The sequence below is a fragment of the Centruroides sculpturatus genome, unplaced genomic scaffold (assembly GCF_000671375.1).
Source record: "Centruroides sculpturatus isolate CEXI.00-Female unplaced genomic scaffold, Cexi_2.0 scaffold827, whole genome shotgun sequence".
Lineage (NCBI taxonomy): Eukaryota > Metazoa > Arthropoda > Arachnida > Scorpiones > Buthidae > Centruroides > Centruroides sculpturatus.
The window spans coordinates 170,221-194,813 of NW_019385127.1; the positions used below are offsets into that span (position 1 = coordinate 170,221).

General features: G+C 31.2%; 1 protein-coding gene across 5 annotated transcripts in view; it reads left to right on the forward strand.

Moving 5' to 3' along the window:
* Positions 1-24,593, forward strand: part of LOC111635156 (multidrug resistance-associated protein 4-like) — a 54,749-nt gene that overhangs the window by 12,405 nt on the left and 17,751 nt on the right. For all 5 annotated transcript variants that reach the window (XR_002758342.1, XM_023380024.1, XM_023380025.1 and 2 more), the window contains 13 exons: positions 392-481; positions 1,541-1,704; positions 3,472-3,597; positions 3,873-4,122; positions 4,826-4,939; positions 7,261-7,347; positions 11,690-11,881; positions 18,989-19,083; positions 19,727-19,813; positions 19,876-19,972; positions 20,594-20,782; positions 23,090-23,265; positions 23,562-23,842. Coding sequence is in view for 4 of the 5 variants with exons in the window: in XM_023380024.1 (XP_023235792.1) it covers positions 392-481; positions 1,541-1,704; positions 3,472-3,597; positions 3,873-4,122; positions 4,826-4,939; positions 7,261-7,347; positions 11,690-11,881; positions 18,989-19,083; positions 19,727-19,813; positions 19,876-19,972; positions 20,594-20,782; positions 23,090-23,265; positions 23,562-23,842 (1,948 nt within the window). In the remaining variant the exon portion in view is untranslated. The remainder of the gene's footprint in view (positions 1-391; positions 482-1,540; positions 1,705-3,471; positions 3,598-3,872; positions 4,123-4,825; positions 4,940-7,260; positions 7,348-11,689; positions 11,882-18,988; positions 19,084-19,726; positions 19,814-19,875; positions 19,973-20,593; positions 20,783-23,089; positions 23,266-23,561; positions 23,843-24,593) is intronic.

Below are 24,593 nucleotides of genomic sequence, written 5' to 3' on the forward strand. Positions count from 1 at the left end.
CATGGAATTGTTATTTTCCAGGATGCAATTTAGATCTAGTCTTCTCTTCAGCTGCTGACAACACTTTTATAGCAATAGCTCTCAGTGAAGTCAAGAGAAATTTGTTATTTAATAATAATTATTGATAGGATAATATAGAGTGTCATATGCTGAGTATTACTATTAGGATTATAAAATAAACTCAAAAGATTTTAACTGGAAGTAAACCAAAGAATTATATCTTAGACAAGTCTATATTGTTAGAAAATTTAACATATTAGTTTTTCTGAGAACTTTACTAAATTTTATTACACTAGTATTAACACTAGTATTAATATTATAGTAGTATTTTTCATTAAAAATAATATAATTTTCCAAAAATATTTATTACGCATAAAACTTTCATTTGTAGGCAATTAGGTTATGTCCTTCGTCTCTGGAAAGATCAAATGTGGGACAAAAGGTCAATCTCCTAGCGAATGACGTCAGCAAATTCCAAAATGTAAGTTAAAAATAATGTTCTAAACAACATGTTTAATTAGTATATACCACACAAACCCATATATTTCGCCGCGTATTATACAGTCCCGACGAAAACAGCTTGGACAGAAAGCCATTTTAATATATCTTCAGTAATTTCAAACTGAAAAATTTTATATACTTATAATTATTTTATATTGCTAAACTTTGATTATAACTGAAGTTTACAACTGACAAATACAACAGCTTTCATATGATCGTTCTTTGTGTCAACAAGAGCCTGGCCTTCATTTCGAGTGATTTAACACGAAATTTGCTTGAATTTTTGCTTAAACTATCCACATTTTCTTGTGGACTTTCTCTTAATACGTTTTTAATTCTACACCACATATTCTCTATAGGGGAAAAGTCAGGACTGTTAGACGGGCATTAATTTTAATATTTTCATATTATGTTGGGCCAGACAAGTATGGCAACATGATATGCGACACACACGTTATTATCTAAAGGTTTTTTCTTGTCATGAGATTTCCTATGTAACGCGGAGATTTTTCGCTCTGACGTCATTTCTGGTATTGTTTACATTTATAAAAGAATAACTCTTATCGAATAGAATGAAAAGTGTGGGATAGTGCAGTACATACTGTATGAGTGGAAAATAAATTTCATGTGCTCGTGAATATTGATTGTATGCAAGAACATATTCTGTTCAGTTTTACAAGATTCTCAATTGTTTTTAAAATTACATGGACATGCTCTCTGTAATCTTCAAACTGATAAAAGGGTGGAGATAATCAATTCAAAAATGCAGCGAAATGCGCACATATAAAATATACAGAAATGTCTGCCATATTGATAACACATAAATTTTAGAATTTTTCGAAAACACAAAAACCCAGTAATCCACCATTATCAATAATTTTCAACACTGATACTGTAGCTGCCAGAATAACAATCCTGCAATGTAAAAACAAAAGTAGCTCGTGCATACTTTATGATTTCAAAAATGATTAAACTCAAATTTATATTAATTTTAATTAAATTAATAGTTATATATGTATATAACTTTCATCTATTTCAGAATGTTGCCTGTCTTCCACCTTTAGTTATGTCTCCTTTTTTCATCATTACTTCGATAGCCATGTTGTGGAAGTATTATGGATGGACTATTCTAATTGGATTCTTAGTCATATTTATCTATCTTCCTATACAAATTGCTTTCAGTAAACTATATTCAAAATTGAGGTAATTATTATTTTAAATTATATAATTGTAAAGTATCTGTAAAGAAATAAATAAATCGTTCATTATTTAATAATTATTAATAGAAATGGAATTGATGTATTTAACATACATAAAATTTAATGTACTTAATTGAAATCTATTCTACATTAGCTGATAGTAAAAATGATAAAATGATCAATGTGTTAGCAGAATGATTTGAAATGCCAAGGTTCGAATCCTTCGAGCAACCCAAGTTTTTCAATAGGATGTATGATACAAAAATATTAGATGAGGGCCAACATATGTAGACATGCCGTTATGGACCTGACCGAACCCATTATGGCTATATTATGATTAAAAACCTCCTCATATTAACCACAGGATAAAAAATCAAATATTAAAATAGTTGTTTTTATAAGCGAAAAAATATATTTAGAAACTGGCTTTTCATTTTTGGAGCAGTTTTTGTGCAATTGTGCATAAAGTATATTTGGAAAATAAATATTATACGCTCATGAATCACGTGAATGTTTATTTGGTGCAATTATATGTTAATTAACGTCTTTCTAGGTTTTCTATTCTTTCTTAACGTGGTATAATCAGACACCGTATCATCATCGGACTGATTAAAAAAGCATTAAAAAAATCAAAAGGAATAGCAAAGTGCGCTGCTATAAAATGAAAGCATAGAAAACGTTTGAGCTTATATCCGCATGATTCAGGCCAGAGTTTGTATTACAGGAAAGTAAAGATAATTTTGTGAAGATATTAAAGGTGCGTCTAAATTGTTTCACTGTTGTAGAAGTCATAATGTTTTTGCTGTACAATTAATCCTTTATTATTGTTGTAATCATAGTACTAAAGTTTCATTCAATTACATTGAATCTTTTTTGGTGCATATTGTTTTTTCAATGAGCGTATGGTATTAATTATGATACCAAAATAGAAAGTTTTTTTATAATACTTTAGATTCAGTGAGACTATTGCATTTTCAGTACGGATCTGTGTTTAAAATAAATCGGTCACTAATGGTGTATTCTATAACGAAAGTGTTTTATTATATTTTAATTTGTAACATTACTAATGACCCTAGTGAGGTGTTTGGGAGAATAACACTAATCCAGTAGAAGTTTTCGCAATGAAAAGTTTGACATTGTCAATAGCCAATAATGTGTAGCCAACATGCATTTGATAAAGCAAAACGAAATGTAAATCAATAACAATGTATTTTATCTTTACGTTTTATTAAGTTTAAAAGAACTTTAAATAAAAATACTCTGAAGAATTGAGCAGCTTTTTCAATAGCTTGACCAGATTCTAACCTGCCCACGGCTCGCCATCTTTGACCATTACCCAAATTACTATTTTGAGACATAGCAAACAAACTGCCTATTCCGTAATTGAAGTATCAAAGCACAGTATAAAACACCCGATTTTACATATAAGTTGATTTGTATATTTCTAACAGAGCCAATGTATACTTTACTCGTGTTTCGATGTATGCTTATCACACAAACTATAGAAAAAATTCCATTCAATAAAACTCGTACATTCGCTTATAATCTGAGAATTTGTATATCGTCTTTATTTTTTTTGCAGGGGAGTGTAGTATAAAAAGTTGTTGAAATAGCATAAACAAAACTTTTGTAATATTCAGTACTACATAAATGAACGTCTTCGCTTTAAAGTAACATTGTCTTTAGATATAAAATATATGTCCAGTATTTAACTTTATACAATTTTGTAACCGTATATATTTATATATATTTAAATATAATTGCATAATAGATTACAAGCAGCTGTATTGGGAGACGAAAGATTGAATCTGTTGAACGAGATGATTGCTGATATGAGATTAATCAAGATGTACACCTGGGAATCGCCATATGCCGCTTTAATAGAAAAAATCAGAATGTAAGTGCAATGAAATATATTAAAATTTGTATAAAACGGAACCTAAATAAAACGAATTAATGCGTAAACAGAGAAAATTTTCCGGAAGCGCGTTTCTGTTTAAAAAAGTAAACGCTGTTCAGAGCATAAATATTCCAAATTGGAGAAAATATTTGACATCATTCAATTCCGATTTACACTGGTTTTATTGTAATTTAGAATGTTAATGTGTTAATCTTTAAATAATTACTTTCAGAATTCTACAATTAGTATTATTTAATTGTTTATATTTGCAGGAAAGAAATGAAAAAAATTCGAATGTTTTTATATGCAAGTGGAATATTAATTATATTGGGTTATCCTATATCGAAATTATTTACTTTCTTCACATATCTCGCATTTCTTTTAAATGGAGGACAATTAAATGCCGAAATTGTATTCGTCACAATGACGTTTTCAATGTATATCTTCATCTACATTATTTGTCTAGTTTCTCACGCATTGGGATCTGTTGCAGAAATTTTGGTTTCATTAAAGAGGATACAGGTATTGAGCAATTTTTAAATTATTCTTTTCAAAGTTTATTATTGAAATACTAACTCAGAAATTACTCGAGGATATGAACATTTAATTACTAATATTATTGTAAATATAGATATCAAATATTAAAAGAAGTTAGTAACGAAAACTGAATAACTATGAAACCTGCCTAAACAGGGAAAATGTACTGAATAGAGTCTATTCAATAGAAGATATTTTGTGGTAAATTATACAAGAAATCGGAAAACGTACTTACATAGGAAAAGTCTACTGAATAGCCAATATTGTGTGATAAAATTCACAATAAACCCGAAATCTTCACAACGCAAAACTACAAAACTTTTTATGTACGAAGAACGTCTGAATAAAGCGTGAAATTAGAATTCCACTTGTATATGAAATTGCTTCCATCTACCGATGTCAGCATGTATCATGAAAATTTGTATTCTGTGAACAAGTTTGAAGTTTTGAATCATTTAAGATTAACGAATGTCACGAGGATGAACACAAGACACGAATTTATTTTAATCAGTAGATTAGTTGTTTATTGATAAATTGATTATTTAAAAATTTTCTTGGTTTTTTTCAATCGACTATAATCCATTTGAGGAGTTTAAAATCATTACCTGGGTCTTAATCACCTAGTTCATCTCAAACCCATGTATAAACTTTTATTCCCAACACTAACATTTTTGAAATTTTAATTTAGAATTTCCTCCTCCTTCAAGAAAAAGATAACAATGCAGTCAAAACTGTAGAAGAGGAAAAAAATTTAACAGAATACGAAATACGAATGGATAGGGTCGCAGCTGCTTGGAAAAAAGTAAGACATAGCTTCGAATTTAATATAAGTTTTGCAATGAAAATTTTATCTGTTACGATTTGTTTAATTCGATAATTTTAAAGTGGATATATCATGAATATGGAATTTATGATACATCCACTTCGTGTAGAATGATGTGATCGTCACTGGTTATTTTCTTTATGAATTTACATCTGTTAAAGTGATGGAATAGTTAGCATCGTGTGTTAAGATTTGAACCGAAATAACAGTCATTTTGGCCTACAAGTGGATAAATGGATAACACTACAGAACAATGGTAGTTGATGTCGGGTTCACACTCGATCAATGAGTTGAATTTGTAGAATTTTACCGAATTTTTTTTATGTATGTGAATTCGAAAGCTTTTCCATACAAAGCCATTCTAGAAGGCATTGCGCTCTCGAAAGATTTTCTATGCAAAATTACAAATGCCTTCGATCGCATTTGTAACTTTACAAACATTTCGTTATTTTCTAAATTCTGTAGCCCTATGCATGAACTCGTATTCCACATATATGTTAAATTGAATAAAATGAGATTTAATCTATGTTTGTAACTGCACAAATGGGTGGGGAGTGTTACGGTTCAGCGAATGATCTCATAAACGAATTGTTACTACGTGATATTCTTAAATATTTGGTATTGTTACGTTAATAACACTAGACAGGACACAACATATTATCGGAAAAATTTCAGAGGATGAGAGATTATTGTAATGTTACTAAACATTCAATTCACAAACAATGTGTAGCTTACGTATAAATGATTTTTAAAACAATAAACAATAATTAATTTTAAATCTATATTTATAAATGAGAATGTTTGTTTGTTAGCTATACACACCTAGGCCGTTAGACGAATTGCTATGAAACTCTGCATTTATGTTTTATATATCCTTAACTAAGATAATGTTGTACTTCCCATCCCAAAATATCTACTGGATTTCTGTAAATTAATAAATTGCTATCCTCATTCGATTTGCTGATTTACACGTAGCGCCATCTATTAAAAAATTAACAAAATAATAATCTAAATATAATTCTTATAGAAAAATATATAATTTTAAAATATATATATTATATTCACTTAATTACTGCGACAATGATATAGCGCAAATAGACGCACTATGTAATAACTACAACAGATAGCATATAGCACTTGCCTGCGTGCATTCGAAAATGTTACTCTGTGAAAGTCTATAGTACTGTATTTAATTTTCCACATCTAAGAACTCGGGTTATTTCATTTCTGAATAGTACTTTCTTAATTCTAATAAGTGCCTTCTAGTAGCCGAGTGTAAAACCACCAAACTCTGGTAGTTAGTTATTCGTAGATTTGGGCCAATGGTCTGGCCACGTGGAGTTTTCTGAGTTTTCTTCACCTAAAAAGAGGCCTGCTTCCCATAAAAGTTTTCCTGAGATGCAGCCCTCCCAGCAAATCGCTCACGTGTCGCATTGCTGTAACTAAATAAACCAAACTAATTCGACGGAGCGATTATTTATTGTGACATCGTCACAATGCCGGCCTGCAACTTTTCGTCACAATGTTCTCTATCTTTTATTCATACTTTTGCTCCTGTGCATCATACTTTTCCTGTTAGCAATAGAGTCGTGCTAGTCAGCTATCTAACTTCGTTCAGGGGAAAATTTGAATCCAAGTAACGTGACATCTATTCCAAACCCGAAGTTTCTATACAGTTAATCTGGGTCTCCTGCCTCTAATTTTACTACCTCTGGCCTCGACTCTCATGTTTCTCTTTTCTCTATATTGAGGAAGGATAGAGAGTTCGAGCATCATGATAAACGTGACACTGGTAGACTAAAAAAACCAAACTCTTTATATGATTTTCGTTTTAATATTTATTAAATTATATTATTTGATTTATATAACTACGAAGGTTATCTTACGTTAAAGTTTATCACACAGAGTGATTAATCTAGCAGAAGTTTAAAATTCTTTCTGCTTCTACTGTACACAATTTAAAGAAGTTTTTAAATACGTGACATTACGCAATTAGTGTTTTAAACCCTTACGTAAGATAGCATTTGTAGTTATATAAATCAAATAATATATTGTAATATAATAGAAGGGTTAGAAGTACGAAATAATCTAATAATCTTAATGTTCGTTATTATCCTTTTCCCGAGCAACACCGGGCTCATCTGCTAGTTTTATAATAATTATTAACATATATTTTCGATTACTTTAAACTGACATTATCATAAATTAATTTATAGTTTATTATTAATATTTCTGATTTATAACTTTTATGATTAGCTGTGTATATTTTAATAACTGCTTCTTTTTTTGTTTTTTTAAAGGGATTTGAACCAACATTAAATGGAATATCACTAAACATGCAGTCTGGAGAATTATTAATTGTCATAGGCCCTGTTGGATCGGGGAAGGTAAATATTTTGTTTTATATTTTAACTTAAAATTATATCGTTTATGATTTAAAGATTATGGAAAAAATTAATAAAAATGAATTAGATAAATGGTTACATTTTCTTATTTAGAATAAAATGAATTTTCAAATTTATATACTTGCATGTCATGTTTAAATAATTTTATCTGTTTTTGATTCTAATCGTTAAAAAGAAAATATAGGCTATATTCTGTGTACTTATACAAAACGGCGGGTGTTATTCGTATCATGTACGATAAAAGATAAATTGTTGGACAAGTATTCGTATTATATAACTCGTTGTGTTCGTAATCTGTTATAGTATTTTCTTCTGTTACATGTATTGTTGACATAAAACGAACTGACTGATAACAAGTGAAGATACGACCGAGAAGCTGGTTGTAGATGCATATAATTACGTGTTCAAGTCAGTGCTCATTTATTAAATCGAATCTAATCATGAATATTTATCTAAAATTATTAACACGATAATTTTATCACTTTATTTTCGTCTTAGAAAATTATTTAAAATTATTCATAACACAAAAGTTATTCTCATTACATAATTTCTAATTTGTCAAAGTATAACAATTGATTATATAGAAATGTCTATATTCTACTATTATTAAGCCAGTAAGTTGTTACAAGCAACGAATAGAATAAGTTTTGAAATACAGAATTGTAGAATATTTGTTCTTCAATTTGAAATTTCAGAGGACACATGTTGAAAGGATATTAGAGTGTATCTAGTGATATGTTTAACTGTTTAATGCCTGATTCTATCATTAGTTTTTTGTTTGGTTACATTTACGTCTAACGTTGTCACAAGAATATTCTGCATGTAAAGGTTTGTTTGTTTTATTAAGTTATGGAAACGCAACATTTGGACAATCTGCCTAGGGGAATGCCTTCCGGGAGGTCTTTTTAAGGGTAACTGGCCCGTATTTAAACGTGAACAAAACCCAGAAAGCTCCACATGGACATCCTGGCGAGGCGCGAACCCACGACCGAACTCCCATTGTTCAGGGAATTGGACCACTTAGTCACTGGTGGGCCTTCTTCACGTAGGGGAAGGTCAAGGACTTTAAACTACAAGGATAGCCAGATCCCGTATATTTGTTAGCGTGACCTTGGCTCTATGTGACGTCACAGCAAACCCTCTACTTCAACATGACAGATCTTTCAAATAACAAAATACGATAAAATATTAAATCATTTCTTAATTAATTATTAAATTACTACTAAATGTAAACTACTGTAGAATTTTCGGATTTAATAAGTGTACTGTACGTCAATAAATTTACAAGTCTTTTGTCTAATATTTATTTAACAAATTAATGAGCTATATTTTTTATTATGTGATTATCTTACTTAACTTTTTAATTTTTTTTCGACAATCACCATTTTCAGAAGGCATTCTTTTCAATATTTTATAGTTTTCTTGTTTAAGATTTCTATAATTAATTCTTATTATAGTTCTTAATTTACAAAAATCTTTTATTAAAGTAAAAGGTAAAACTGTTTCCACTGACTAATTCTGTACAACTCCGGGGCCTTTTTTATACGATTCATCGTGATATATTTCGAAATATTTATTCCATTCTATAATTTTTGCTAGCCATTCATCAGTAGGTTTAATAAGCCCTCCATAAGATAAATGTTGCACCCATGACGGAATGCTATAGTTGTAATGATTTTTAATTTTGTTAGTGGAATTAATTAAGTTTGGGTATTTTTCTTTATATTTATAGGCAAAATATCCTGCTATATACTCGAGAGCATCGTAGGAAGTTTCTTCAGAGATTGTGTTAAAGTCTAGATTGCATGTAGAGTTTCCTGAAGATTTATTTGAAGAAAAAGTAGTTTTACATTCAGTATATTGGTCTGTATTTTCACTTGATACTTCTACATGTGCTTTCTCTAAAACTTTGGGTATAATATATTCCTCTTGTCTTCGATCTGTAGTATTTACTTTTGACTCTAAAATACCAGGATTCTTACCTAAAATAATCAATCTAATCCTATATATAGCATTTAATGGGCTTGGATGTTCATTAGGACCCCGGCTTCTAATTTGAAAAAAAAAAATTTTCCAGACAATCTTGATTTAAGTGCAGATGTATTTTATATCAAAAGTCGATTTCATATCTTGAAAAAGATCAATTAGCGATTTCATTGAGATTATCATTCCTTTCTGGAAAATTTGGAGGGCATTTTTTCCACTTGCTCTCATTGTTGAGATTATTTTTATCATTTTATTTAAATGTTCTTCTTGTAATTCCAAGTCTACACCATATCCATTTTTGCTTGGAACAGAACCTTTTGGTGCATAGCTATTAAAAATGTCGAACCACATATTTATATCTCTAATATACGTTTCATTGATAATAATAATTGATTCATAATAAACGTTTCATTGATATTCACATTCAATTCTTTCCATAAACTTATGTTACTGCAACTACAGTCACTGACGCAAGCTACTACATTATACGATAGTAAATAAAGTTCTGCTATTAATTTTAAAAGTATTTCTCTTGTCATTTTTTGATCAAACCCGATGTAAACAGGTTGCTTCCAATTTGAAAAAAGAAGGTTATTATTGCAACCATACACAGCACACCTAGTACTCAGCATTTTGTTCTTCACCTAACATAAAAATATAGCTTTAAATATTTAATGACTTATATTTAAATCATCTTACCTTATAAAAAACTTAGTCAAATAAAACAATTACAGAAATATTAAAATAAATCACTTCGTTAATCACAAAATTGGACGAATATTAAAAGCGAAAACTAAACACGTGCACACCCTGCTCTATGTAAACAGAGAGGTCAGGACTCGTGCTGACGTCACTAACTTGCCATTCCTGGCTAACATTGTAGAATAGGGATCTGGCTATCCTTGTAGTATATAGTCCTTGGGGGAAGGTAGGGAGGATGAGGACGTTAAGGTTTGAAAAGTCATAAGATGGCAACCACTGAGAACAATAAATTTTTTATTCTCAGCAACTACAACATTTGGTAATATATAATACAAAATTTAATTTTTGAAAAACGTTTTTTAAAAACAAGAAAATTTAATATTTTAAAATTATATGTAAATGCACCATCTTGCCCCACCCGTGGGATAAGATGGGGATATTATTTTTATATACAAGAAAAACAAATTAAAATGATTAAACTGTCGTTTTCTTAAATATTGGCACAAAAACAATATGCCCATTTATCACAGCGGCTACACTTATTATTATTTTCCGAATAAATAAATATAAAAGTTTGAACTTACTCGTATTTACTTTACAAACGATACTGTCACTTTGCATGCTCAGTTTCGCTATTTTGTAAGCAGACAATATTTTTTTTCGTGGAAAAAATTTTTATTTCGATTGTTATCTCATATTTTATTTCTTGTTAAGATAGTATTTAAATTAAAAAAATGTTTTCACAAATAAAATAAAACGTAAAAACACAAATAATAAAGTAATACAGTGTATACTGTATAAATTTATTACAGTTAGAATATGATTTAAAAATGAAATATTTCATTTTCTATAAAAAGATCATTTCTAAACTTATTATTTTATATATTCGAAAAAATGATATAGAATTATCAATGACAACGAATTTAAAGCTAGTTCACTGCACTATATTGCAGTGCTTCTAGCCAGCAGCAGAATTCATGGCCAACCTTGGGCAAGATGCACTTTTCCTACTGACTGCAAACACGGGTCAACTTTATTTCAAAACTAAACAATTTCAATCTTAAAGGTTACTTTGAATACCATAATAACTTCATCTAAAAGGTAATGTAAAAGTTCGCAACGATGCTTACTTTGTAGAAACTTTGTAGCGGGCGTAAAATTAGATGAAGTATTACCGAAACATGGAAAACTATCTTACTTCCAAACAAAGAGAGCGATTCGGACGTTCTCTCGTCTCGTGATCCCTTTTGAGGTTGACATTTAGTTCCCCTAATAACAGCTAGATGAAAGCGCGTTAACCACGAATAAACAAACATCCCCGTCTTACCCCATGGCCCATCTTGCACCACCTTCCCCTATAATTTAACTTCCATTATAATTTAGTTGATATACCGTACATAAGTTTGTTTGCAGGTGAAATCTTACATATTGATAAATTTAATGTGAGAGTTTCTGTTACCAATTGATGGAAATGTTGAATCACCTCTTTCCATCACATGCGATTTAAAGGAAAGCAATTAATAATTAGGATAATATTTTTATACAGATACGTAAATACTTTTAAAATGTTTATGCAATTATATTATTTATGCAAAATATTATTTATCAAATAGTGAAATGACATTAATTTCTTTAGACGTCTTTATTAATGTCATTGTTGGGAGAGATTCCAATTACTTCTGGTGAAGTGTCGGTGAAAGGAAAGATCTCATATGCTTCTCAAGAATCTTGGGTGTTTAACGCGACTATCAAAGAAAATATCTTGTTCGGAGAAGAATATCAAGAAGACAAATATAAAGAAATCTTGCATATAACGGCTCTAGAAAAGGTAAGGCTCTAGAAATTTTTAGTCTTGTTAGCAATACAGTGAAACGAGCATAATTCGTTCCAGAATCTTACTCGTAATGCGAAACACTCGTTAAGCGAAACAATTTTTTTCATATAAATTAATGTAATATACGATAATGCGTTCTATGCCAGAAAAAATACTCAAATATTTTAGGTATAGCATTTATTCAAAAAAATTTTACAATATATATTGTTAAGGAACGTGAATCACCATCTTTTCTTCTAGCGCAGAATGAACCAACCTGGAATGTGAATTCTATTTGCATAAAAGAAAAAAAGTCGAAATAATGTCTGTCAAACGATATGCCAAATTTTTGGGCTATGTAGAGGCTATAATTAGATATTAGAAATTAATTAATTTGACTAAAGGTAGGCAGTTATGCTAACATTTCGTATTAAATTTAATAATTATAAATAATTAATTTTTAATTTAGACATTTATAAAATTTAGTTTGGAGTTGTCATTAAATTTAATACGAAATGGAAGCATAACTGCCTACCTATAGTCAAATTAATTAATTTCTAGTATCTAATTATAACCTCCACATAGCCCAAAAATTTGGCATATCGATTAGCGTGTTTATTACATAACGGGCTATGGTTGCTGATGTTTATACGTAATATGTCTGAACACAAGATTGGAAAAATTTGTGATCACAAGCGACACTAAGATGCTAGCGGAACGAGTGCTAAACACAGACTGACGTAGCATGCGCACAATCCGGGACTTTCTCCTTGTCATTCGTTATGAGAAACGTCGTTTGTTAAGCGAGTCTTTTTACAATTTGTTGCGAATTAATCGTTATGAGAGGTACTCGTTAAGAGAGGTTCTACTGTAATATTTTTAGGCATGTGGTACTAGGAACGCAATCGGTGTTGATGCAATTTCCGTTCTTGTCAGCTCTGTAAATTTCTATGACGTAAAATGATCTTATGTCGTACCGTTCAAAGCCCTGTGTATCAGGGTAGCCTCTTCCCAACAGGGGAATCCTCGGATCGGTGGCATAACGAGCCAGAGCAGTACAGTATTAACATTTACCTTTGCTACATCGTATTTGTGATCACGTAATCTGTATGTAGATCTTATATATGTCAGTCTCCTGTTAAACGTAATGGGATACGGTAATTCTGTGGTGCTCTTGCTTCATCTGAGCTATCTTTAGCGTTAGATACAATGCGAAAATCTCTGGGTTTTCTCTTATAAGTTACGCGTAGATTTAAATCTTTAGAAATCTTCTTGTAAATGTGTTGCAGGGACGGGTCATAGCTTAGAATTATCTGATTAACCTCGCTTTGTTAACTCTTGCTTGATGACTTAGCTTGATGTGTGGAAGCTAGAGAGTTGATTAATGAGCGGCTGTACCCATGTGTGGAAGCAATATGTTTAACTAGATCTACTTTCTTGTTGATATCAGACAGATCAGTACAATGTGAGTACGCTTTCGTGACTAGGACGCTGAGTTAGTGGGTATAAAGAGGCGGACGTATGTATTATAGGTTTGCGGTAAATTGTGGTGTTTATCTTATTATGCGCAACCTAAATCTTGACGGCTAAGTAATTAACTTCTGTGTATCTTTCTTGATCTAATTCTAGTGTTAATCCGTACTTGTTATTATTAAACACTTTTAACATTTGTGAGATTAGCAGAGGGTCAGGAATTAATCCCTTCTGACCACTTACACTGCACAAGATCGGTAAAACCCGATCTCGCGGTCGTAGGATGGCTAGGAGGGCAAAAAAGGGAGTGGGGAGCGCGTCGGTAAGTCGGCAGGTGTCCTTTCGAGACAGGAGACAGGTTTAACAAACTAAACAAGAATTTATTTATATAACTAAGCTAGGATACATAGGTTAAATGAGGTTAAATAAGTTCACTACACAAAAGGGCCGCTCTAACAGTTTTAACGGCTAGTCTGAGAGAGAGAGTTCACAAAGCTCTAAAACAAATACAAATACCTGTATGATGCTATGTCTAATATGCGTTCGTTGAATGGGCCGTCTGAATCGGAATCGACGCAGGAACTGCAGCATGTGACGATGGAAGTATAACTTGCACACAGTTATAAGTATAACTTCCTTTGGTCGCCCGGAGCTTCCGGGGACTCGAGCTTTTCAGTGGCGTGCTGTCATTAGAAGCGGTGGAAGCGTCGCTTCCCTTGTATTTTATAAAAAATAAATACATATTAATTTTAATTATATGAAAATAATCGCACAATATTTTATTATAACCGCATTACGTATCTTATTACAAATTTCTATACAACACGTGAAAAAAAATAAGATTGCTATTGTATGTTCGAATATTAGTGGCGGAGTGGAAGCTCTGTATTGTCAGATTCCAAAAAGCCAGATTTGCGCACGCGCTTTACAGAGCACCAACATCACCCGGTTTAGCCGGTGGAAGCCTACGTCCTTGAGTTGATGCTACACATTCCAACGCTTCCAATTCTATCCGGGACCGTTCCGGGCTGTTAGCCGCCCGCCCGCTAGATATTTGGCCGATTACGTGAATAACGAGTAGATTTATAACTTAACCCAACCGATAAGGATTTACTGGTATGTTTTTACGATAGTTCTGTATAGTCCACAAGAGTTAAAAAATCTATTAAAACATTTGATATTTTTATTCCGCTCTCCGATTTTATATTACTCACGGATTTCGATAAACCAGTGATATTACGATTTCGTACGTCCCATCTCTAAGGGGATGTAGGAAAAAACGTGTACAATTCTTGTACAATGTTAAAAAATTAACCGTTACTTCGACAGCGTCATTTACAACTAAATTTAACGAATGAGAGAGATGCGCGAGGTACAGAAAAAGCTCTAGAATTTATTTTCCTTAAATTTACGATTTATGTATCCGTTTGTCATAAAAATTTGTCTTTCCACTTTTTTTTCCGAGACTACAAATATTCGAGTACATAGTAACTGGTTTCGACTTATTTCTACTTAAGAAGTAGTTAAATAATTAAGCGATTAGGGAATTGGAGACATAAACAAAACCCTGACGAAAGAGCCGGAATATTACTTAAAAAAAAGCTTAACCGAACCAATCTATAGCTGAGTACAGTGGGGACTGATTTCTTCGAAATACTGTATTAGATGTAATAAAGACAGAAATTTTTTCAGTTCGACGAGAGTGACCGAAAAGTTGTAAATTTTGGAAATTTTCGTGGACAACACCTGGTCCTAAAACGAATTAGTTAAAAAACAAAAGACGGACAATCTATTAAGTTTAACGTATTTAGATTTTTACAGCTATGATGAGAAACGTTTAAAATTTACAACAACCCTGTCGCGACCTTTGAGATATATTAGTGATGCGACAAAAGAGGCATTTGACATTGACTGGTATCGGCACCCTCGGGATTTGGCATGCATGCACGCACCGCACACCTACCAAGATCGTCTCCGATTCCATCCACGAGTCACTGATAGGGAGCACTTTTAACTAAGCGGATTGTTTTAATATTTAAAAAGTAAAGAATATCTTTTGCTATTTTTATGTACGTTTCTTCACTAAACTATATTCATACAATCGAATATTTTGTACCAGGTATGTATAACTGTATATCCATCACACATTTTATTTTAACAAGTAAGTTTTTATAATTTTATTTTTAATTTTAGCCTTTATAGCTAGCAATTTAGAATGTAATTGTGATATTGAAAATTTATTTCAAAAAGTTTTGGGTCGAGACCATATAATGAAAAAGAAAACATTATTAAAAGAGAAAGACCAATGCCTAAATTAAATATAAATACTTCAACGAAAAAAATTTGTTCGACATTTTCACGATAAAATTTATGAAGACGTAAAATGGCTCTGTGGATGCATAAAAATGCAAAAATTGTTTTGTTGGCCTTGCCTACTATTTTCAAATAAAATTAGTGTGTGGAATGAGATTGGCTTTGACGATTTAAATAATTTTAGTAAAGCTGGCAAAAGACACGAAAATGCTAAATCTCGCATCGAATCTTCCGTAAAATTGAAGCAATTTGGAAATCAAAATAGAATAGAATTTAACATTAGTACACAATATAAAGTAAATATTGAAAATTATAACGATATAGTTACGGCTAATAGATATACAGTATTATATTTTAATTATTAGATGTTATCGAAGCGAGAATTGGCATTTAGAGGGCGTAGAGAATTTATTAAATCTAATTTAACAGAGTTAATTATATTGAACTTGCTTATTTATTAAGTGCGTTAGATAATCTATTAATTAAAAATACATTTAGAGAAGTCTACGGTTTTTACTGGCTTATCGAACAAACGAATACGAATGGACCCTAGACCATCACTGACTGATTGCTCCTGGAAGTCCGCTTGTTACAAAAACACAGCTTCCCTATCATCAAATGTCACGGCACGCCCCTGGAGCTTTTATACGTTCTTCGTGGGAAATGAGTCACGTGATCGACTTATATTGACACTAACGGTGCATTCCGATCAGTTAAGTGTAAACTTTCCAATCTAACTATGAAAACAATCGGTGACCTCCGATATACTTCTCACTAAGAGTGTTTTTTTTTCATCGGAGTTGTTTACAAAGATTTTTCCGACATCGACGTAAAAATCTCGGATTTCACACATTCAATATATCCAGTTTAGCTCTTTATATAATCAAAATATCATCTACGTAACAGGTATAACTAGGGATATTGTTTTTATAGCGATATTGTTATAACTAGGATATTGTTTAGGTATATATAACTAGGGATATTGTTGAAATTTACTAAGAACCAATTTTCCAACTGTCGTAAGTCAAGTACACAAAGATCTGAAATTTGACTACCCATTGGTATCCCCTGTTTTGGATGTATATGTGTTTATCAAAGGAAAATAGGAGGAATAGGTACAGTAACCATATGTCCTTTATTTAAGAGGACAGTCCTTTATTTCACTGCTCTGTCCTTCAACATTAAGGCATTTTGTCCTTTATTTTGTAAAGTTGACGCAAAGTTTAAAAAAAAATTTTTTTAATAATATATTGAACAAGTTAGTTTTGTATACGCCATCACGACCAGTGTTGCATTGCCACATAGAGCGCAGTAGTGCAGTGTGTCGCCAACCAAACGGCCCACTGACAGTACCAGGGGGTGGACACTCTTATGGGGATTTTTGTGATAGTTTTTTAACTCTCTAGTTGGTGGATGATACACTTGTTAATTAAAGCTGAAATTAGTTGAAAGAAAAAATTAGGGGTTTCTTCCTATTGTTATTAGAAAAGTGGTTTTAGCATTAGAAAAATCAGAACATATACAAGCAAAAAATTCATTGATGCTGTGTACACATTTTATCAAACGTGCATAGACTATCTAAATAATTGGGACATGTTTTTTTTATTGAAATAGTGGTGTTTGAATGGATCACATTATGCGAAATCCCTTTGTGGGCGAAACTAGAGGAAAGCTATATCTTTATTTCGAATCATTGACGGTGAATTATTTACTCGACGGTGAATTATTTGATGAAGTTTCATGTGTAAAAAAATATGTCACAAACGAAAAGATCGACGAATGGTGACAGAATAACCAGCCATCAAAGGTGGATTGAGATTTTTGAACATTTTACAGCAAAAGAAATTGTTTTCAAAAACATTTGTAAAATCGTAGAATTTTCTTTGTCTCCCTGGATCTAATGCATCCGTTGAACGAATATTTTCATTGGTGAATAATATGTGGACGAATGAAAAAAACCCATTTAAAAGTAAGCACCTTAGAAGCATGTATTTCCGTCAAATACAACTTTCAAATGAACTGTATGGAATTTTATGACTTTAAAGCGTGAAACGGCGCTATAAAAAAAATTAATTCTACTGAAAAGTATCAAAATGAATGTTATTTAAATTTTTACAATGTGTGTATGTGTAAAATTTCAGATTGTTTAAAATTTAATGTATGCATTGTTGTATGCTACTATTTTCGTAATAAATGTTATAAACTTATGAATTTTATAAGGTATTTTTTGATTTTCTTCGACATGTCCTTTATTTTCCCCCAAAAAATATGGTCACTGTAGGAATAGGACAAGTGCAAAGAATAAAACGTTAGGTTAAGAGTCGATGAAACCACAAGCTTTTTTGGATGGTAAGTAGTAAATAAACGTCATTGTTGTATCTCCAGATTCAACATTCAACACTAAGAAGGAAGACGTAGAAATATTTTTAATTCACACAGAATTGTTTGATCAAATTAATCACTCGACCATTGTCAAAACAGTTAATGACGCGATGCACATTTTATGGTCAGCAGGGATTCAATATGAGATATGCTTCTTTTCGTAACAGATGCAGCAGCATACCCAATATATATATACAGTGGTACCTCAGGATACGAAATTAATCCGTTCCGAAACTGAGATCGTATCATGAAAATGTCGTAAGGTGGATCATCTTTTCCCATACGATTACATGTAAAACCAAATAATTCGTTCCAACGCGAAAAACATACTCAAATTAAAGCCAAGTAATACATTAAAAAAAATAACTGTAGTAAGAAAAACAAATGAAAAATGCGAACTAATGTAACGTCGTATGGTGAGTTTTTGTTCGTATCGTGGAGCAAAAATATGTTTCGTATGCTGGGGCGTTCGTAACCTGAGGTACCACTGTATACCCTAAATTTTTCTCCGAAAATGCTTCCTATTACGTGCTTAGATCAAGCATTAAATCGTGTCTGTCAAAAAGTACGTGAAAGTTTTCCAAACATCAATGAATTAATTTCAAGCGTAAACAAGTTTTTGTAAAAGTGCATTCTAGACGTCGGGAGTGTTTAGGGTGACTGCCCAACATTCCGTTTCCTTTTCGAACCTGTAATAACCGGATAAGGTACCTGCATAATTATGCTGATAATTACAAAAGCATAAGGAGAATCATTTCAAGTTTGATGCAATCAGCATAGATGCCCAGAATTGTTTCACAGAAAAAGCTATTAAACATGAATTCTCTTTCGTAAAAGCAAATTTTGAATTTCTTGAAAATGTTATGTTAACATTAAAAGGATGTTGCTGTATACTTGTCAATGCACATTACATAGAACATATTTACCTTATATTCTTATTTTTACTATGTTTAGGATATTAGCTTATTTCCTAAAGGAGATCTGACTATTGTAGGAGAAAGAGGAGTGATAATGAGCGGTGGACAGAAGGCACGAATTAATCTAGCAAGGTAAGACAAGTCTCATGTAATATTATATATTTCTACGACTGCAAATATTTCAATGGCAATAAGACATTTTAATGAAACTCAACTATCGCTTATACGTAATTGGTTTTCATTTTAGTCATTACATTCTGATAAAAAGCGTCACCCAAAACCTATACCGTTTCACTCCTCAGTGATGTTTTTTTAATTTTCAGTGATGTAATCCTGCAAGCTCTACAAGACAGAAAAGTGAAAATAATGTAAAATTTTAAAAATATATTGACAGAAAAACAAGAAGAATATTTATTCCGTTATCAGATAAAATCACATTAGATTGGTCACTTTGTGACCTGATAGTAGGAGCATCGTATACTGGTGTTCTATATTTTATCGCCCTCTCTTCTACTTCTTAGAATAAAATACTATAGAACGATGAAACAAGAAAGGTTTTATTTTCTTGTTTTTGTTGGAAAACGATAAATTTTTTTCAAATTCGAAATATTAACACTTAACTGTCCTGTAGCCTTACATAAGTGTAGAATGAAAGTGATTGTAAAGATTAGAAAGCATTTAGCACAAAAGAAAAGATCTATAAAAATAAATATAGGCTTGATTTAATGTTTCAACAATATTTCTTGAATTTAATGGTAATTTTTATATTTTCCAGAGCGCTATATCTGGATGCTGATATTTTCCTCCTGGATGATCCACTGAGTGCTGTTGATGTTCCAGTGGCTAAACATATATTCGAAAAGTAAATATTTGAATTACAATTTTTGCACATTTTAACACATTTCAACTTTTTATGTATTTCAGATGTATAATAGAATATTTGAAAGACAAGATTTGCATTCTCGTTACGCATCAAATTCAATTTTTAAACTCTGCAAGCAAAATTTTAGTGTTAAAGAAGGTGAATATTCAACAGTTTCTTAGATTTGTTTTTTTAAAATTACTTTTTATGGTAATAACCACATTATAATCTATTTTAACAATACATGAATTTTAACACTATAAAGTTCAGATTAACACAAAAAGTTATGAAGTTCATTGGATTGATAAAATGAACTCCCACAAAATATATAATATATAATAGTTGTATAATAGTATACTGTATGTAAACAATATGTAAACTCTGTACCGAAAAAAATTCATTTCGGGAGAAAGACTGTTATTTCAATATAGATACGTGACGACTTAAGAAACTGTATCAGGTCAGTCAGTGGGTCAAGCAGAAATCTGTGACGAATGACTAGTCTTTATATCCACTGGACAGTGATGAGTTTGAAAACAGTTACATTTTCTTTCTATGCATGGTAATTATAGAATAGAGATTACATTACCAGTTCAAAAACGCTTTGGTGAACTTACTAGTAATAAGATAATTGTTACTGATAAATTCTGTAAAAATTGGTAAACAAGTAATAACTTTTCGAATTCAAATACGCATTTGTGTACATTTTCAAGTATACAATATTTTTATATAAAAAACATTCAGGCGATTATATTTATATACGCGATTAATATATTTCAGGGAAAATGTGAATTCTTTGGAAATTTCAATGAATTGGAAAATTTAGAAATACATACAGATGTTCTGCGAAAAGATGTCTCTGAAAATAGCATTGATCTAGAGACTGCAGTTTTCAATGATAATGATATAATTGGAATTCCTCAATGTGATATGAATGATGACATTGAAGAGAGTAACAAGAGTAATGAGGTAAGAATTATTTATTAAACAGTAATCTGAGTGAAAAATTTCAAAATAGAATTGATGTTAAGCAGTTTTCTTTTCTTAGATTGATTTTCCATTTTCTGTACAGTACATAATGAATTTCTAATTATAACAAATAATTCGATTTTAGGAATAAATTGCTATTATGAATTTATTCCTAAAATTTATTAATATAAACTTTTTATTGACTAATACTAGCATTAAACTTTGAATGGCAAAGCCATCATTTTGAATACTAACCAATACTAATTTTATATCAATATTACTCAGAAAGAAATACTAAACACTTTTTGTACGTTTAAAACAGTAGGCAAACTTAAATAATTTAAGTCTTTAAAATGATTTCATATTTTCTCTTACTTAATTAAAGAATTTACTCTTTAAAAACTATTTTATATTTATGACTTTAAAAATTCAATATTTTCTGGAAAAATTAAACTTGGATCAGTTGTGTAAGTTTTACCATATCAGCATGACACCAGATTGGTGACATGTTTCTAACGTTCTTCTTAAAGCAGTTGGAAATCCACTTGTAGGCTACTGATTCGTTAAATTTTGCTTTCGAGATTGGGAGCGAGAGTAGACAGAGCCTGGTGTACGATCTGTGTGTAACAATAAAGTCTCTCGTCAAGTAATAAATATAATTCGTATCATTTCCTTAATAAACAAATTCATTAGACAAGAACGTGACATGGTGACAGGGGTGTAATTTCTACATGCTCTCCTACTACATAAAAGATGTTTTTTCCATTATTTTCTGTTTTATTTGCATCCACCATCTTGTAGCTTTACACCAAAGTGTCAACCTTGTTGACGTACCGCATTTTATGATGGAAGGAAACATCTCGCATAACTGGAGAAACTGAAAGAGATCATCTCAAGTTTATTTAAAAGCTATGGAAATGATTCAAAGACAGACAAGGTAAAAATAGGCCTTTTATAACATTTCTTAGGCGAAGAATATCAGGATGTAATCAAAACTCTCAATTTTGATAATCCCGACGAAAAAAAAAATGTACTACAAAGATTAGAAGCACATTTTACATCTAGAAAGACCACTATCTATGATATATGTAAGGTATATTCTTTAGAACCAGATGAAAAGGAATCTGTCGTCCACTTTTTCATTAGGCTGTTATTTCGGAATGGACTGTATTTGTAAAACCTCGTTAGTTCTCGCGCGATTGCTTTAAACTCACAACAGGCGATCGGCTATAGAGTTTACGTGGCGAAATTTGACCGTTTTGTGGGGGCTAGACCTCTTAAAACACGCAAATTGGTTAAAATGTTCTCTGATTACAAAGACGCAATTAAAAACAAATAGACTGAGTCGCCAAACTGAATGTACTCCTTTCACCAGCATCAAACCTCACCAGGTTTTCAACGGAAGATGTATGGAGATGTTTTAAAGCCGTTACCAGGAGGCTTTTATTTGGCATTAAACAGATACATTATTCAATACATAAACACTTTACAAATGATACGGTTGTATTCAGTGATGACAATTTGGAACCATTAACATAAATACCGAAGATATGTATGTATTTTCGTCCTTCTCCTGTATAATCTGGGCTTATTGGAAGGACTGGTAAAACAGCTGTAATATTCCTATTTAGCAGACCAATGACTAGTCCATTTTAAATCGTCCAACTCTATAAAGGCCGCTTTACCGGGAAACGAGCTGTAAACATTTGTGGAAGTACAGTATATACATTGGTTAGTATGTGCTAAGTTCGACTACATTGAGATATAACAATTTTATGCGACATCATAAACAAATATTAAGTTGTGAGTGTTTACTAAGTCCACCAAATATCGAGTGTTTACTAGGTCCACAAATTCTGTTCAAGTAAGGAAGGATTTTAAGAAATGTTTAGAGTCAAGAGATTTTTGGAACTTTTACAGAAAATAACTTATGTTTACAGTGTTTTTTTCTTTAATTGTCAATAAAAATGTTATAATGAGATATCTGTTTTTCCTTATGGAAAAAATATATCTCATTTGCATATCATTTGCAACAATTTCAAATGATATGCAAATAATCAATGATATGAAACAATTGCATATCATTTGCAATTGTTCAATTTTTTACTATAAAAGGAGCTAATATTCAAAAGAGCAGTTTCTTTCATTAGTGTACATGAAGTAAGTATAACATATCTAATTTACTATTTATATGAATAAAGTATCTTTTAGGTTCTTATAGTTAGAAAGTACATATTAAAATATTTATTCCAGATTTAAGCAAACAACAAATAATTTATATATTTTTTAAAACATTATTACCTGTAGGAATCCGAAAATAACCAAACACTACATGACAATGAAGGAGTTAAGAAACTAGGAATTTCAGTTTATAAATCATACGTGAATGCCGGAGCCGGAAATTTCTTCAAGATTGTTATTTTATCTATGTTAATTACAGCGCAATCCCTTATATGTGCCAGCGACTATTGGCTAATCAAATGGTATGATATTATTATAAAGTATGCTTCTTCACGTGAACTAATTTTTATATAAAATGTTTGATGAAAATATCATTACATTATGTAAACCATATTCAATTTTACATAAAATGATTTTCACTGAAATTGTTTCATATACAGTATTTATGCAGGTATATTACCACTTTATTATTCGGTACGTTTGAACGTCGTTTATATGTATTATTTATATTTAATGCACTTTAGTAGTTTAAATGTATTTCATTCTGTTAAATAGAAAAATCAAAACATTTAATTGTTATTTTATGTTTAATTTTCAGGTTGCGAGATATTAGAATCTATAGCCAAAGTATAGAGAATCTCGACAATATTACATCTAACACAAGTATTTTTCACAACATTGAAGACAATGATTTTTATCACACTGAATATTTTAACTTGTATGTTTACATTGGATTGACATGTGCTGTATTTCTAACAACGTTACCTTCTGGATTATTGGTATACAGATTCTTTACAATGGCTTCTTTCAAGCTGCACAACAATATGTTTCGTTGTATCATTCGAACTCCGATATCATTTTTGGATAACAATCCCGTTGGTATGTAAAATGTATTTACAGATATCTATTTTATTGTTAATCTAAAGAATTTTCGTCCAAAACTTCCCGCCGTTATAGTCTGTGTAATGTGCACTTTGTTCACATGCTGTGTCTTACTGTCAAATCTGCTTTTAGTATTTTTATCGCAGAACTTTAAAAAATCATCTATTTAGATATTTTTGCTGAGCTTTTCTTTCTCAACTTGGTTTCAACAGTGTTTTGATTTCAAGTATTTTTCAGACGATAACTGACAAAATAACTTTCATGTTAATTCTATATTCGTCTGACAGTTACGTAATAGCCTGTAGATTTTCTTAAGGATCTAACAGATAAAGGGTACTTTCGTAAAGTCGAACGAGTTAAACGAGAATGACGTTATCGTTATTCTTATTTCGTTAGACTTTTCGAATGATTCGTTTAGAACTAAATGGCTGTTTCTAAAATCGAAGATACAAATGTTGCTAATACAGCCTTATCCGAAATATTTTTCTTAGATTGCTTCGGGTGGACAGTTACTCCAATCATTTCATCTTTTAATTCACAATTTAAACACTCGAGTAGATTTAGAAACATCGATATCGTCGGGCGCCATTTTCTTAACGAAGTAAACCAACTCTTTCCTTCGTGAACTTCGTTAGAGTTTCGTTCGAAACGTCATCACCGCAGAGCATGCGCACTGAGCGAGACTACTACTTTTCGAACGATTCGTTACTAACGCGTTTAACTCGTTCGACTTAACGAACGTACCCTT